We start from the raw sequence: 16,463 nt of genomic DNA, 5'->3' as shown, positions 1-16,463 counted from the left end.
TATTATATATATATATATATATATATATATTATATATATATATATATTTTTTTTGCTCTATCACAGTCCTCCGATTCGACTGGGTGGTATTTATGTGTGGAGGGGTTCCGGGGGTTGCAACCTCCGGCCTCCTTAGGAGTCCATCCACTTTTCTTACTATGTGCGCCGTTTCTAGGATCACACTCTTCTGCATGAGTCCTGGAGCTACCTCAGCCTCTAGTTTTTTCTAGATTCCTTTTCAGGGATCTTGGATCGTGCCTAGTGCTCCTATGATTATGGTACGATTTCCACTGGCATATCCATATCCTTCTTATTTCTAGTTCAGATCTTGATACTTGTCCATTTTTTCCCTCTCTATCTCTTCAACTCTGGTGTCCCATGGTATTGCGACATCAATGAGTGATACTTTCTTCTTGATTTTGTCAATCAACGTCACATCTGGTCTATTTGCACGTATCACCCTATCTGTTCTGATACCATAGTCCCAGAGGATCTTTGCCTGATCGTTTTCTATCACTCCCTCAGGTTGGTGCTCGTACCACTTATTACTGCAAGGTAGCTGATGTTTCTTGCTCAGGCTCCAGTGGAGGGCTTTTGCCACTGAATCATGCCTCTTTTTGTACTGGTTCTGTGCAAGTACCGGACATTCGCTTGCTATGTGGTTTATGGTTTCATTTTTTGTATCGCACTTCCTACATATTATTATTATTATTATTATTATTATTATTATTATTATTATTATTATTATTATTATTATTATTATTCAGTAGATGAACCCTATCCATATGGAACAAGCCCACCACCAAAGGGGCCACTGACTTGAAATTGAAGCTTCCAAAGAATATTAAGGCGTCCATCAGGAAGAAATAAGAGGAAGTAAAGGAAAATACAGAAAAAAAAGAGACCCCACTTATCAAAAAGGAAAAATGAATTAATATATAGATAAATAGATAAAGATGTATCAGAATGGAAGGAGAAATAGTATTATGGTACTAATGCATTGCGTTTTTGCTAGAGCTTCTAAAGAAGTTGCAATTCAAGGCATCCTCTGCAGGGAGGCTGTTCCACAGTTGAGGTTAGACAGTGTAGGATTGAATGGACGAAGGATTTAAACCTAGACACCAAACGCAACACGGATTCAAATTCCGAAAGTCCGTAGGCAGGATTTATTGAATTCATTCAACAATGGCCTAAATCCGGTGATCCTACACCTGGAAAGGATCTGTCAGACATGTGAGGCGAGTTTAAATCCTACGTCCAACACCAGGCATTTATTCGGTATGTTTAAGACAGACGCAAATCCTGTGAGTCTCACGCCAGGTTAAATGACCAGATTTAATCCAGATATAAATGCACACGAACACACACACAAACACAAATGCATATATATGTATATAAAAAGTATTAAGTGTATGTGTTACTTTGCACATAGCCTAATTGCGTTACACACAAAAACTGAAAAAAAAAACTGCTAAGTAGATAAATCTGTTATTTATCCCGCTAAGTAAAAGAATCATTACCTATGCAGGTAACTTGATAGTTCATATAATTAACGCGCACTGGTGAGACTTCCCTAAGGTCCGATTTAAGGTCGTACGGGCGTCACAGCGGCATGAATCAATACCGGTTAAAAAAAGACATTAGCCCAGTTTATCATTTAGTTCCTAGATATTTCCATTCCTCATAAGATTTCATTGTTCTTCGTATCATAATTTTCGCTTCTTTTGTGATTTACGTCCGTCATCTGTTTTTTCCACTCTCTGTTTAAATATTCTTACTCTCTAGAAACATTATTCAGCGTTAAAAGCAATCTATCACCACGAAAATATAACCGCAAAGTAAAATGGCCCAAGCCGAAATCAAGGATCACGAATGAGGGACATGGCAGTAGTAGTAGTAGTAGTAGTAATTGGACGTCCAAGCCTCTACAAAGGCTCCCCCCGTCCTGCCGTCCTTAACTTCACACCCTTTTGAAAGCAGCTCCTTTTGAAGGGCGGCACGCGCGCTCTCCTTTAGAAAGCGTCCTTCGTAGGAGCCTCTTTTGGGAAGACTTGATTTCATTCTATTCCGGGGTGCCAAAAGGGAAGTTTTTTTTTTTTTTTCTTTCTATTTTTTTTCGTCAGGAGAAGAAATTTGTAGACATAGAATAAAATGCTTTTAGGGTTTTGTCTCCTGTTACTCGTGTTTGTTAGGGTCCTTATTATTTGATAATGTTCATTTTTATTTTTATTCATTATTGGAGAGAGAGGATTCCATTAGATTTCAGAGTTACTTGCTCATGTTAAGTGCCACTGAATAACGCCAGAGAGAGAGAGAGAGAGAGAGAGAGAGAGAGAGAGAGAGAGAGTACTCAACATCTAATCACTTTAGTAAAGTAACCTTGAGTCACTAATATCATAATTTATGAAAAAAAACTTAATCAATTCGTTTCTCGCAAAATAAAACTCGCAGGATAAACGAGTCAGGTATATAGCCTTCTTCTCCCCCTAGCCCCAAACAACCCCCCCCTACCCCCTTAACGTTTCTGGAACGTTCAAATTGCAAATCGTTTGACATAACCTCGATTGTGGTTCCAAGGCTTTTTATTGTGTCTTGTATGAGATTGGTTCGTATTTCTTTTTTTTTTTTTTTATATTGCCTGATGCTCTCAGACACTCCCACCGTAATCCGTTCGTCACGTTCATCCTGGAAGCAGGTTAAGGAACGTAAAGGAACGTTCCTTAACCTTGAAATACCCTCATCTCAGAAGACGTCTTTCTCCCCATTTCATATCTGTAAAAATATGCTATGACTCGGTGACAGATTCTCCTCGCCTCTCGCTATTCAGACGTTGGAATTTGGGAATATTCCTACTTCTGTATTCCCGCATTCTCGTAACCTTCATGTTACTTATCTCTTAGTCAGGAGGTCCAGTTTTATGTCGATTTTTTGACTAAGAGCTCCAGTTTTTGGTCAATTTTTTTTTTTTTACTAAGAGGTCCAGTTTTTGGTCAAATTTTGTGAATAAGAGGCTCAGTTTTTGGTAAATGTTTTGACTAAGAGGTCCAGTTTTTGGTCAAATTTTGTGAATAAGAGGCTCAGTTTTTGGTAAATGTTTTGACTAAGAGGTCCAGCTTTTGGTCAAATTTTGTGAATAAGAGGTCCAGTTTTGGTCAATATATTGGCCCACCCAAAAACCCACACGTAACTATTTGCTTAACCCTACTAAGTAACAGACAAAGGAACCGACGCATTTTGCTGTAATTTCATTACGAAAACTGTCCAGTGAAAAGAGAGAGAGAGAAAGAGAGAGAGAGTGAGAGAGAGAGAGAGAGAGAGAGAGAGAGAGAGAGTGTCTCATCTCACACGGCAGCTTTATGGGGCAAGATATAAACTCATTATGTGGGGTGTTAGGGGGGGTGGGGAGAGAGAGAGAGAGGGAGAGAGAAAGAGAGAGGAGGAGTGTGGGAAGGATGAACAGGGCGTCTTCTATACGCCATGTGTGGTTCTCTCATGGGGCGCCTTCTATTTGTACAAGCGCGTTTTCATTGCAGACGCACAGAGGGTGAGTTTAACCACGAAGAACTCATTAATCTGTATATGAGAAATTTTCATTCATAGAAGCTGTTTTGGTAACGCGAGAAGTGCGTAATTGGTTTGTTTACACATTGAGGCAATAAGCTTTATTAATTTGTTTGGAGAATGTGACCATAAAAAGGGTTGGATTCGCCCCCTGGAAATGGGAAGGTTATGCACTTGTAACTTAGATGGTAGAAGAATCAACTTGTCTTACGATTCTCCATCATTAACTGTTATTATCGCTTACGCGGGGAGTAAGCCTACAAACTACTTTGGTAATGTTGTTGTTGCTGGGGGGGTAGGAAATGTCGATGGAAGAGCCTAAAAAGGTCTGAAAAAGGTGATTCATGTTGAGTTAAAGGTGCAGGAATTTTAGGATAGGATGTTTATGATGTATTTATTAGAATGAAAATATAATAAATTAATAATGTTCATGTTAAACATTACAGAAAAAATTATTTCTGATAAAATGTATCGTATTTATTTTAATTTTCGTTGGTGGGACGACGCGCCATTTGACCGTAGATTTTACCGCGCGCCTCGAGAGAGAAACTGGAGGTCGGATCACGCCTTGTATATATTAGATGAGATCACGATCACCAATAATTTTTAATTAAAAACACTCTGATGATGTGCGGGCTTATAATAGGATGTCAACGCCTTCTCTAGTCAGCTCCTATCGTGGTTGAAGTGTTAGAGGTCTTATCTTCGGATACTGGATATGTGGGTCTGAAGCTAAGACTAGCTATGATAGCAACTGGAATCTGGGAGGATAGAGGAAATATGGTATTCATAGTCTGGTACTTTTGGGAAGAAATATGATCTCTCCTTTCTGTGTTCCCCTTTACTTCCTCTTCATTCTTCCTGACGAACAATTTAATCATCTTTGGGAGCTTGAATTTCAAATCAGTGGGCCCTTTGTTGGTGGGCTTGCTCCATATGAATAGGGTTCATCTGCTGAATAATAATAATAATAATATAATAATAATAATAATAATAATAATAATAATAATAATAATAATAATAATAATAATAATAATAATAATAATAATAATGATAATATTAATAAACCTTCCTTCATTCTGGTTTCCATGTCAGCAAAGATCTTACCATACACACTTTTTGGTAAACTAAATCACCAACCGTTTATAATCAAGATTCCCCACAGACTGTTATTTTTAGAGCCACTTGCAGACTCGCATGTCAGATGCTTGCAGCAAGCAGTCTTGCATCTTAAGGAGGTTAACATGAGCTTAAAATACAGCCCAGGGGTGACAGATTTAGCTGATGAGATTTTCATATGACCAGTTTCGAGAATTATGCTCAGATATTCTCTCAAAGGAAGGGACCAATGAACTGATAACCCACACATATATTAAAATGTTATGTTAATCAGTCGTTACTTGTGAATATGAATTTTTGTGCTATATTCATGTGTTACGTATAATTTAGGCATGCTAATACCTTTATAATATATATATATATATATACTATATATATATATATATATATATATATATATAATATATATATATATATATATATATAGTATATATATATATATATATATATATATATATATATATATATATATATAGTATGTATGTTTAAAGTGGGTGGTAACCTTCCAGTTTTCCAGCCATGTGTTTGAGTTGAGGTTGCTAATCTCTTGTCATTTGCAAACCACTGCAGTCGACTATTCACAACATACATGATTTACTATCAAGGTCAACAGAAGCACAATGAATTATTATCAAACAGATCAAAGTATTTCGTCTCTTGGGACTGAACTCTGGTCTCTGCGTTTTTGCGTGTGTGTTTGTGTGTGTGTGTGTGTGTGGTGTGTGTGTGTGTGTGTGAGAGAGAGAGAGAGAGGAGGAACGAATGTGTGTGCTTTCATAATACCCCAAATCTGAGGTCAGTGACCTGCCCCACTGAGTTCTGCCAGAATCATCTGATGAGGGCAAAGACTTAAACCTCAGTTTGTATTTATGTTCAACAAAATCTCTAACTTTAGAGGGAAGTTTGTTTATTTACAATCTCATCTGCAAAAAGATTTACCTTAAAAAGGACTAAGAAATAGAGATAATTGGTCTGTGTTCGGATGATTTAGTTTCTAAATATTTTTGGATATAGATTTTTTGGATGTCACTGAAAATGGCAGTAATAATTTTCTTCATTTGCAATTCCTCGATAAGGTTTCGCTTTCAGTCATTTCGTCTGTGGGAATTTTCTTCTAGATGCAAAAATAGACATTCTGACCTATAACCTTATTGATACCTCTTACAAGTACAAATATCAAGAAAATGAGATATTTATGTGTTCTTTTTTAATGAATGTTTGACTGAAGGAATATTTCTTTCTGTTACTTTTAATAAAGTTGGGCATCTTTAACATACCTTTATTTTTACCATTACTTAGTCTGTTTTCTCTTTTGAAGACAGTTCTATAAAGGAAAACAATGGTATGGACTTTAACTGAAAAATGTTTCTCTGTATTTCAGTTGTCCAGTTGTAAATAGATATTTGTTACACTGGCAAGGTGATGCAATCAGTCTCTTACTTTTAAAGAATCAGTCAAATCCTAAATTGGAAAGTCCACATGTAGCTCATTTACAAGTAGACTGTCCTTATCGTCTTGACTGGAAACAGCTGGCAACTGAGACAAGCAGTGGGCGTGGCCTGTGTCTTCACCTAGAACGTAAACACCCGCAGGCTTTCGTTTCAGATATACAAGCTATAGTACTACTTTAATGAGTAGTTTTCAAGGATGATCATTGATGGCTGATTAATCTTTTCTCTCTGTTTATTTTCAGTTTGCGACTGCAACAGAAATAGCGATGATATCAGAAGACAGGAGGTGGTGGAAGGCGGCAGCTTCACGCTGACGTGTTATGCACAATCATCAAAGTTGAAGGCGGTAAGTTATTCCATCGTGCAGTTATACGCATGCATAAATGCAATTGTACGTTCGCAAATATATACATATTCTTGGAGATATAATGGTTATGGATACGTCCCTCCATTATTCATGTTAAACTCGTGAAATCTTTCATTGAAGAGTGGTAAAGAGACCAGCCCCTAATCCCTGCTGGTCTCTGGTTCCATTTATTTGATAAATCGCCTTTGTTTCCCCGGTGCTAAAACCTCACTTCGAGGAAGCCATTCTTGATGGAAGACGCAACTTTAGTCACTTAACTCTACGTTTTCACACCTCGCGCCTTGTTTTCTTGTGCCTGTCTTCTAGATCTGATTTTTAACTTGATAAAATAGCAAGGAGTTCTGTTCCTTACCTTTCACTGCATTCTATTTCATTTTCCTCTTTCCCTTTCCAGACTTCGTTCTATCAGGTATCTGGTTTTGTTCTATCACACGTAGGCTTGACAACATTCCGTCAAGTCGTGTGTTGACGTTGTTAGGTCGTGAGAACTGACAAGTTGGTCTGCTCCATTTCGGTCTTCTAGTTCTTTCGTTTTTCCTCATTTCCTATCAACATTCGCTATTCCTCGTCATTCTCTATCATTGCATTTAACATTTTCGATGTAGTTATTGTTGATATTCGATTTAAGGTTTGTTCAAGGTAAAAAGAACAAAAGTTACAGGTGATGTTAAAATTATCTACGGTAATTGTACGTACATTATCAAACTACTACACTTAAAGAAAACTGTTTTAAGGCAAACTAATATAAAGTGTATGTCACGTCTAACATACGAATAATAATCTCTACTTTCGAGTAGTGAGCCTGGTTAGGCAGAGATGAACTTTCTTAACTTAATAAAGGATGAAAAAAGAAGTTAACCAAACTAATAATTCTTTTGGTTTTCAATCTGCGACTTATCTTTATTGTAATCTCTGAACTACTACTTACAGTTTGATAAAGTAATTATTGCTATCTATTAATGATTCTTTTTACTTATTCAACTGTAGTGGCTTTCTTGCCCCATGGTGAGTAATTAAGTCCAGCCCTAGTGCTAAACGGTGGCCTATAGCTGGTAGTACCTGTAATATAGAGCAAACCTCAGGATACAAGCACTAGGTACCTTGTAGGCTGACACTTCTTAAGGTAAAGGCTAGATCCACAGTCTAGAATTGTGACCTGTACCATGGTGTGAGTAATTAAGTCCAGCCCAGGTGCTACCAGCATACCTAGCTGGTAGCACCTGGTAGCCCAGAGCTTAGGGTGCAAGCACCAGGTACCTTGTAGGCTGACACTTCTTCAACTAAAGGCTAGAGCCACGGTCGAAAATGATGAACTTCCTCAGGAGGACCCCTGAAGGCCACTGGAAGAGGGATGACAGATTGGATTTGGGCATTGAGCTCTCTCTCTCTCTCTCTCTCTCTCTCTCTCTCTCTCTCTCTCTCTCTCTCTCTCTTGCTTCTATTGTAGAGGCCTATGGATGACCCTGGTTAAAAACCAATAAGCAACAGCAAGAGACTCGTTTTAGTCAGGTAGGAACTGCAGCCACAAGGAACTGGTTATCCTTTAGTGAATTTAGCCAATGAATCCTCCATAGGTTCTGCCACTCAGGTTGGAAGCACAGTTTAGAAATGTCCCCCCACCCCCCCCACCAACCCCTGCTCCCACTGTCCTGGGTTTATGGTAGTGCTAGTAATCTTCCAAAGTCCTTTGGACTGTAGGCGTTGAAGGAGATGAGGCTGGTAAGGTGAGATACTTGACAGGGGTTAAATGTGTTATATCTCTTGCAACCTATGATTATTCACTTATCTAGACGTATGGTTTTCAGTATTATCATTATTATTCAGTATCGGTGGTGTATATTCGAGCTGGAACACAGCGTCCGCAGGTACTCAGCTCAGGACGTCGATTAGTCGTCGGGGAGCCAAGAATATCACTGGAATCCAAGGTAAATGTTTAAATATTTTGTTTAAGTAATCTAAGTATTAATTTAAAAAAACCCATAGTAACATGATTCTCATCGTGATAAATATCAATAGCTATATGTATATATATATATATATATATATATATATATATATATATATATATATATATATATCCCTAAATGACTGGATGTGAGGAACTATACTCTGTTTTTTTCCATCTGTCCATCCGCCTGTGGTGTTTGCGCATGGTAACACTGCGTCCCGGGCTTTAAATAATATCCTATTTCGAATATTAACGGTGTAATTCGCATACAGTAAATTATTAAAACCCTTTTCAGTTGCAATTGTACACCCAGATATCCTTTTATTTACCTAAAACTTACACATAGCGTAACTATTTAAAGCCCGGTTCGCAGTGTTATCATGCACGACCACCACAGGCGGATGGACAGATGGAAAAAAACAGAGTATAGTCATTGTTCCTCTATTCCAAAGAACTATCCCTGTATGACTAACTCTGAGGAATTAGTCCTTGCTCCCTAGTCCAATGAACCTACTCCTAAGTAGCTTGCCCTAGGACAGGTTTAGTTCTTGTCCCTTTCCCCTAAAGAAATACACCTAAATAACAATTCACTGTCCTTTTGCTCGAAAGAACTATCCCAAAATAACTGGTCAGTATCCCTTTTCTCCGAAAAAACCCCACTCATAAACTGTCTTCAAGGAACCGGTCCTCACGCCAAAGATCTGCACTTATGAAATTTGTTTTACAGACCTGATCGTTTTTTTGGTATGCCCTGGAATTTGATTAACCTTTCAGTAGAAACCACTTCCAGGAAATTAAGATATCAATTAATCCATCATTAACCACTTTTAAGCATTGCAGTTAACCTCTTCCAAATATTAAGTATTAGTTTTAGCCCTCAATCATACCCCTACCTTTGAGAATAGACTGAAGACAGGTTCCTCAGCTGAGCTCATTTTTTTGCAGCCGGAGGGAGACACTGTGGCCCTGGAACTCACGTTTTCGGACGTCCGCCCTTATGAATCCGGTCTCTTCATGTGCTGGAGGCAAGGGCAGAAGCCAGACCCTCAGGTCTTGATCACGGTCTTAGGTGAGTCGAAATATACGAGGCCCTTTTTCGATCTTTTGATTCTGTCGTCTTAACATGCAACCTCATCGCTCTACTGTAATAGTCTTCTCTCTGTGACCTTTTGATGGTGTTCCGAAAGGAATGGGAACGATTGAAAATAATTATCCATTGGTTGTAATGACTCTTCTATGTAGCTGTCATGCATAACAATGCACCGGCAATTTGGCAATACCATTGTTGAAAATAGGAAAGGAAGTATTGGTACATACACAAGAAAAGGCAGTGGTCCCCAAAGCTCAGTCAACTGACCCCTCTGAGATTGGGATGGGTGTATTTTCAAAGTTCAAAAGGATACATAACACACTCAGAGTCATCAAAACAAAGTTTTACGTTGCAATTCATATTGAGAACATGATGTGAAGGCCAGTTCCATTGTCAGATACCTAAAATATTTAGAATGCAGAGCTATTAGTGTATATACTTTCACAGACAGTGCTCCCCATACTAAGGAACCAGATCCAGAAGAGACCACTCAGGCCCCTTTTCAGTGTCAAAATAATATTCCTACCTAGCACCTTTTATATCACTGTCATGCTTACATATCCTCCGCCACACTTGTAGATCTGTGCTCCTCTTATACCTCTTTGTCAATAATTTCTGTTGTATTCACTACTCATTCAGTATTTCCTCGCACACTTACACCCTTGTTGGTATGTCATTTTACATCTATATTGTTACCAATACCTAGTTTTATATTGCAATACTATAGTTATGATCTATACTCTTGCATTTATGCCCTTATCAGTACCTACATATCTATGCAGACACCAACCTGGTTGCAAATTAGATGTTCCGGACAGCTGTTTGTGATTTGGTTACTGTATTCTAATTAAAGTATGGTATAAGTATAGTATGATATAAAGTCAATACACAGTTTAGATTTTGCCATCCTACATGTTTGCAGCATCTCTGAATGTTCGTAACTATGGTGGTGCCTGTACTCACAACTCGTCACCATCAGCTTGCACGAGTGAATTCTCTGTAGTACTTAGTGTCACGTGCCCCAATTTATGCCCACAGAACCAGGAACGGCACCCGAGAAGCAGGTCATCAGGTATTCAGAAGGACCGTCTGAGGTGAAGTTTGGCAACTCTGCCACTTTCTTCTGCATCATTACTCCTCCTTGGCCTGTCAAGGTAAGTTCTTAGTGAGGTTTGGGTAAAACATCCCAACGGCTTACATCTATAGTTACAAATGGACTAGATAGGCCAGTAGATTGTCCATTCGGCTGACGCACGGATTAAGAGAAATGGTCATAGCTTATCACTGAGACAACAGGTTGTAACTGGTTCGCAGCTGTCCTCGTGTACTTGAATTAAGATCATGCAAAATTCATTCTTGAAAACTGGCTTAGAGTTATGCTTTCTGTGAATGTTAGGGAAAACGAAATGTCAGTTTGATCATGATAAAAAAATAAGGAGAAGTCATTGCCTGGGCTAGAAGTAACTCAAAATAAACGAATTAGCTTGGATTTAAAATAAGCGTTGTAAAAATGGATTCTAAAAATGGTAATTGTTTACTCTCTGTGACAGTACGGTGATTCTCAGATGGTAGTTTAGGGTAAAGTCATCAATTCCTTGCCCTTTTCACCACCAACAACAACCCACTATGGTCGACTCACTCCACGAGCTATGTAAATCACTATGTAGCATTTAGTGAAAACCCTCTAACTTGAAATACTTTCCATACTGTCTACATGACCAACCTGATGATTTGATCAAGTCGCAGTGTTAAGAACTATAATAAGCATCCTTGGTGATTTTTGGAAGCTGGGACACTTTAAGATTGAATTTATCTGATCCTAAGAGCCCAGGACACTTAAGACTTCATTCAGGTGACCTTTATAGCTTACACCACTTCTGGATTTCACTCAAGTGATCCTCAGAGTAGAGGGCCCTTCAACACATCATTTATGTTGGCTTTGGCGTCGAGAGTTCTTCAAGACTTCATGTAGTTGATTTGTAGAGTTGAAAACAATTCGAGAATTCATTCATGTCATTTCTTTTACCCCAGGCCACTTCAAGGCTTCTCTTAGTTGATCTCTATGACCCAAGTTATTTCAAGACTTCATTTATGCAGCCTTTGGAACCCAAACTACTTCTAGACATCATTTATGTTGTCATGAGAGTCTAGGGCACTTCATGAACTCACTCAGGTGATCTTCAGAGTAGAGGGCCTTTCAAAACATCATTTGTGTTGTCTTCATAGTCGAAAGCACTTGAAGACTTCATTTAGACGATCCTTAGAGTAGAGGGCTCTTCAAGACATCGTTTGTATTGTCTTTAGAGTCCAGGGCCTTCAAAACATCATTTATGTTGTCTTTGTAGTCAAGAGCACTATAAGACATCATTTACATTGTCTTTAGACTCCAGGGCTCTTCAAGACATCAGTTATATTGTCTTTAGAGTCAAGAGCCCTTCAAAACATCATTTATGTTGTCTTTGTAGTCAAGAGCACTTGAAGACTTGGTTTTTCCTCACTTCTGATTCACTTCAACAGGTAACGTGGTACAAGAATGGCGAGGAGATCGACACATCAGATCGGTTCTACACGCAGAATGTCGAGAGGACATCGGATGCTGTCGGGGACAGACAAATCCAGGAGGAGAAGCTCGTCGCTACTCTGACAGTGACTTCTATCAGGAGAGACTCCGTCTTCTCCTGTCGAATTGACAGTGAACCTCCTGACCAGAAGGACATGCCCGTGAAAGTCCTGGGTTAGTTTGGAAAATTTATCTGCTTCTGGAAGGGTTACCAAAGCGTTTTTTAATCTGTTAAATCTACAGATTTGGTTGTATTATGACGTGTGCATGATTCAGAGCATAAGATTTATGTGAAAATAACATTTGGATTTAGTTCAAACCCTTCAGGCTGAGGATACAGAGATTGTAAGATGGACACAATCATTTTGAATGAAACCCTGATGTGGCTTTGTTTTTAAATGAAAGCGTTTATAAAAAAAAGTTTTGTATCAAGTGAAAACAATAATTAAAATCTTGAATTGATGATGTCCATTTTGTTACAGTATTATTCAAATTCCATATTCCTTCTTTGGGTATCTTATAGGGGACTTGAAATTCATTATGGTAAATATCAGCATCTTTTTAATAAAGAGAATAGTCTCCCCAATTATGTCCTGAAGACGCACTAGTCTTCGGAAACAACCATGTTCCTAATTCGTACACCTGCTAATGTGATATCCAGTTTATACTTGTATTTTATTTCGTAAATGTTTGTTAATTCGTTTCTATTTATTGAGTTTTCTTTACTGTTTCTTCACTTGGTTCTTCTCATTTCGCATACGAGTATTTTTGAATCGTATAATAATAATAGTAAAGACTCCTGTAGACTTAAAAAGGTAAACAAACATGATTCTTCTTCTTCTTCTATCAGTGCCCCGAGTCGAAACCTTGACAACAGATCCGGACAAGGACATTGTGGAATACGGACAACCCTTGGCCATCACTTGCGTCGTCTCAGGCACCGATTCGGAGGTGGGTTTTCCACGTTTTATTGGTTGGTTTGTTCGCTTGATTAGCCTGGCGTTGTCACGAGGGGAGGCTGAGGGAGGATGATCGACGTAGATTCGTGTAAAGTAGAAGAGGATATGTTGGGTTTACTGTACATAATTTCTAGGCGGAAATGGGTGATGTTTTAGCTGTTATTTTAAAAAGTTAAATTACGATTTCAGGTTTTCAAATGTTGAAATATGTTTTGGGAATCATTTCCAGTCAACAGAGCCTGTTCATTTAACTTACACCAATGAATTCATTCAAATTTGCTTAGTCTAACGTGACTCTTGAAAATAGTCATTCTTGAGGCAAGTTTACCCCCTTACCCCCCCATACCCCCACCCACCAAAAGTGGAATATAAGACTCACACTCCAACCTCACTATGGCATCTGTTTAAGGATAAATGCCCACGAGTCTGATGCTCCAGCATGGAGCGCATCAGGTTCTGGCAAGTTTCAGCCTCAGCTCAGTTGCCAAGCCGTCCATTCCCTGCGACCAATTTCGTCACCATCACCACCTTCTTCATCTGTTTCCTTCCAGATCCTCTGGTTGAAAGATGGGTCGAAGCTGGCCTTTGGCTCTCACACTCCTGGAAGGGAGATCTACGCGTCGGCCGAGGACGCGAACAGATTCGGATCGACTGTGTACATAGAGTCGATGACCTTCAGAGATAACGGACACTACGTCTGCTACATTCCAGGCGCTTCCAGGAACATCCTCATCAACATCGAGGGTGGGTTTCTGAGACAGAATGAAGGCTCTCCAAGACTCGATGTAAAGGATACGAACCCATTGATGCTGTCGTTTTAAAAAGATAGATGTTTTTTCTTGTATGTTAAGTTTTTGATGTACAGCGTCTATTGAAGTTTAAATCGTCAGTTTTTTTTGAGAAATGTTTCATAGTTGGTCCAGAATAATAAAAGATATTCAGTCACAATTTCCAGTTTGCCTGAATGTACTAGATTTGAAAAAGAACCAACATCTTTTGAAATTTAGTATATTTACAGTTTGTTAGGAATGTGTGGTTAATTCTTAGTTCATTTATGTATCTTTACAACTTTACAAACTGTCATACCATTTCTTTTGTGAATGATAGACTGATAGTCAGAGAGAGAGAGAGAGAGAGAGAGAGAGAGAGAGAGAGAGAGAGAGAGAGAGGAATCCCATGATCTAAGACTGAAAGGCTAATTCAAGTTTATTCCCAAGGACGCACTCCGAGGCTCCTTGGTGTCACAGGAGGAGACTTCTTCGAGGACGAAACACTGGTACTTCGTTGCAGCATGCAGTATCTGAGGCATTCTCAGGTAAATGGAGGTTTAGAATGTCTGTCCAGCTGCGTTGGGCTTGGCCAGGAATCAAACAAACACACATGACACAACATATATCTATAACCTAATATCCATCTTTAACCCTTCAGAGGTCATGGCTGCAAGGATCACTGTTAAACTTTTAACCTCAGCCAACACTTTTAGGAAGATGTTCCTTGTCCCATGGCTTCATCCAGCTCCTTTTGGCTTGGCCACGAATTAAGCATAAACACACACATATAATCAATTTCACAAACATATATAACCATCTATTTACCTTTAACCCTTTGGAGGTCATGGCTCCAAGGACCACTGTTAAACTTTTAACCTCAGCAAACACTTTTCGGAAGATGTTCCTGGCCCCATGGCTTCATCCATCTCCTTTTGGCTTGGCCACGAATTACGCATAACCACACACACACACACACACACACACACATAATCAAATTCACAAATATATATAACCAACTATCCAACTTTAACCCTTTGGAGGTCATGGCTCAAAGGACTATTGTTCACCTTTTGACTTTGTCACGCAGTTTTAGGATGTTCATGGCTTAATGGCCTTTTCTGCCTTGGCTGCTGCCAATCAAAATCATCTAAGAACCAGGTTAAAACTTCACTGTTTAGGTCAACGACGATCAAACTGATTTTTTAGGGAAGGGTAAATTGTAGTGTCTCTCTCCATGACAGTGAAATCAGGGTCTCTAGGTGTGTGAGGCAAGGATGAGATCATTTCAAGTAAGTTTCTGAACACATTTAGCATCTAAGTGTGTATGAACACTGTATTACTACGTATCCAAATAGAGATTACATGTACTTATGAATATATGGAGAACTCCATCATCCTTATCACCATCAGGACAACAAGAATGTAAGATGTTAGCTTAACAGCCCTCAGCTTAGTGAACTTATCAACTATTGTATTGTGATTATTCGCTCCCATGCTACCATTTTGGATGTGATACATTTTTCTATAAATCTCTTAGAAGTTAGATGTCAAGTACAGGTAATTTAGGCTTAGAACAATGTGGAATTGTTGTTAATTGTAGGATATCTGGAAAACATTCAAGTGCAGGCTATGATATAAGGTCTCTGTTACTCAACGAACTTCATTATCAGAAAGGCTAGACACCCCCAAAAGCGTCTGTTATGCTGCTGTGCTACTGGTGGTACTTGACCTTACCTTCCAGCCTGTTAAGTTAAGGTGCTACTTAGTAATGGACCATCTTTCCCCCTTTCCAGCCTGGCAACTTCCGGTGGCAGTACGAGGGGGAAGAACTCGACCCAAACTTCTTTCAGGTCAAGGAATACCAAACCGAGTACAATGTCACTGTTCACGAACTGTCAGTCCCGAAAGCAAACGAGGACAACTCGGGGACTTACGAGTGTATCACACCGTACGGGTCGGCTTCCATATCAGTCAACATGTTCGGTACGTGGATGGAGCGACTCTGTTGTTTATCTGGCTGGAAGTAGTTTTGTATAAAATTAATTTTGTCGTTACAGGAAAGCCTTCAGCTTCGTGGATTTTTAAAATTTTGATCAAAGTAGTAGTATCAAATGAAAATAGTGATACCAATATAAAAAAAAATGGATAAATAGGTAGTCTACCATACTGATTGATAGAGTTAAATCAAGTAAAACTGAAAAAAATAAGATTAACACAGCTGTACTGGCTTAGGGAGTGAATCACACCTCTAAGCTACAGCAGATTAGTTTAATAAAGCCAATTAGTGTCTGAACCATGGTCTCTAAATGCTCAATTTCACCCACGAAAAGTAAACTATATACTTTCATACTTTGGGTTACGACAAGGAACAGTTAAAGTTTTAGACTTTGCTTTTGGTGAAAGGTCTCAGGTATTAGTAGGCTTCACTGTTGTGCATTCTCAGTAAAGATGATGCAGGTCTTTCAGCTTCTTGTGGACTCCTGGGCCAGAGTTCCTTATTGGAGTGCATAAATCGATCCTGTAGAATCTCCGAAGCCTCGCAGCCCAACCCACACTGCAGTCCCACAGTTTTCACAAATGGTAGGAACTGGAGTAGGAATTCAGAAGCCACGTGGAACAGAGCCCTGTGAGATAAGGT

At 39.0% G+C, this 16,463-nt stretch overlaps 1 protein-coding gene across 1 annotated transcript in view; it reads left to right on the top strand.

The window, feature by feature from the left end:
• The first annotated feature begins 956 nt into the window (after positions 1-956).
• Positions 957-16,463, top strand: part of LOC135204614 (uncharacterized) — a 99,564-nt gene continuing 84,057 nt past the window's right edge. Inside the window, 12 exon segments of the mRNA XM_064234760.1 lie at positions 957-1,075; positions 6,062-6,258; positions 6,368-6,477; positions 8,323-8,329; positions 8,332-8,423; positions 9,392-9,515; positions 10,575-10,690; positions 12,054-12,270; positions 12,947-13,047; positions 13,607-13,799; positions 14,273-14,370; positions 15,619-15,808. Of these exon segments, the coding sequence (XP_064090830.1) occupies positions 957-1,075; positions 6,062-6,258; positions 6,368-6,477; positions 8,323-8,329; positions 8,332-8,423; positions 9,392-9,515; positions 10,575-10,690; positions 12,054-12,270; positions 12,947-13,047; positions 13,607-13,799; positions 14,273-14,370; positions 15,619-15,808 (1,564 nt within the window).

Source organism: Macrobrachium nipponense, chromosome 47, assembly GCF_015104395.2.
Source record: "Macrobrachium nipponense isolate FS-2020 chromosome 47, ASM1510439v2, whole genome shotgun sequence".
NCBI classification, from domain to species: domain Eukaryota; kingdom Metazoa; phylum Arthropoda; class Malacostraca; order Decapoda; family Palaemonidae; genus Macrobrachium; species Macrobrachium nipponense.
The sequence above is the reverse complement of the archived record's forward strand: the minus strand, read 5'-3'. Positions and strand labels throughout refer to the sequence as shown.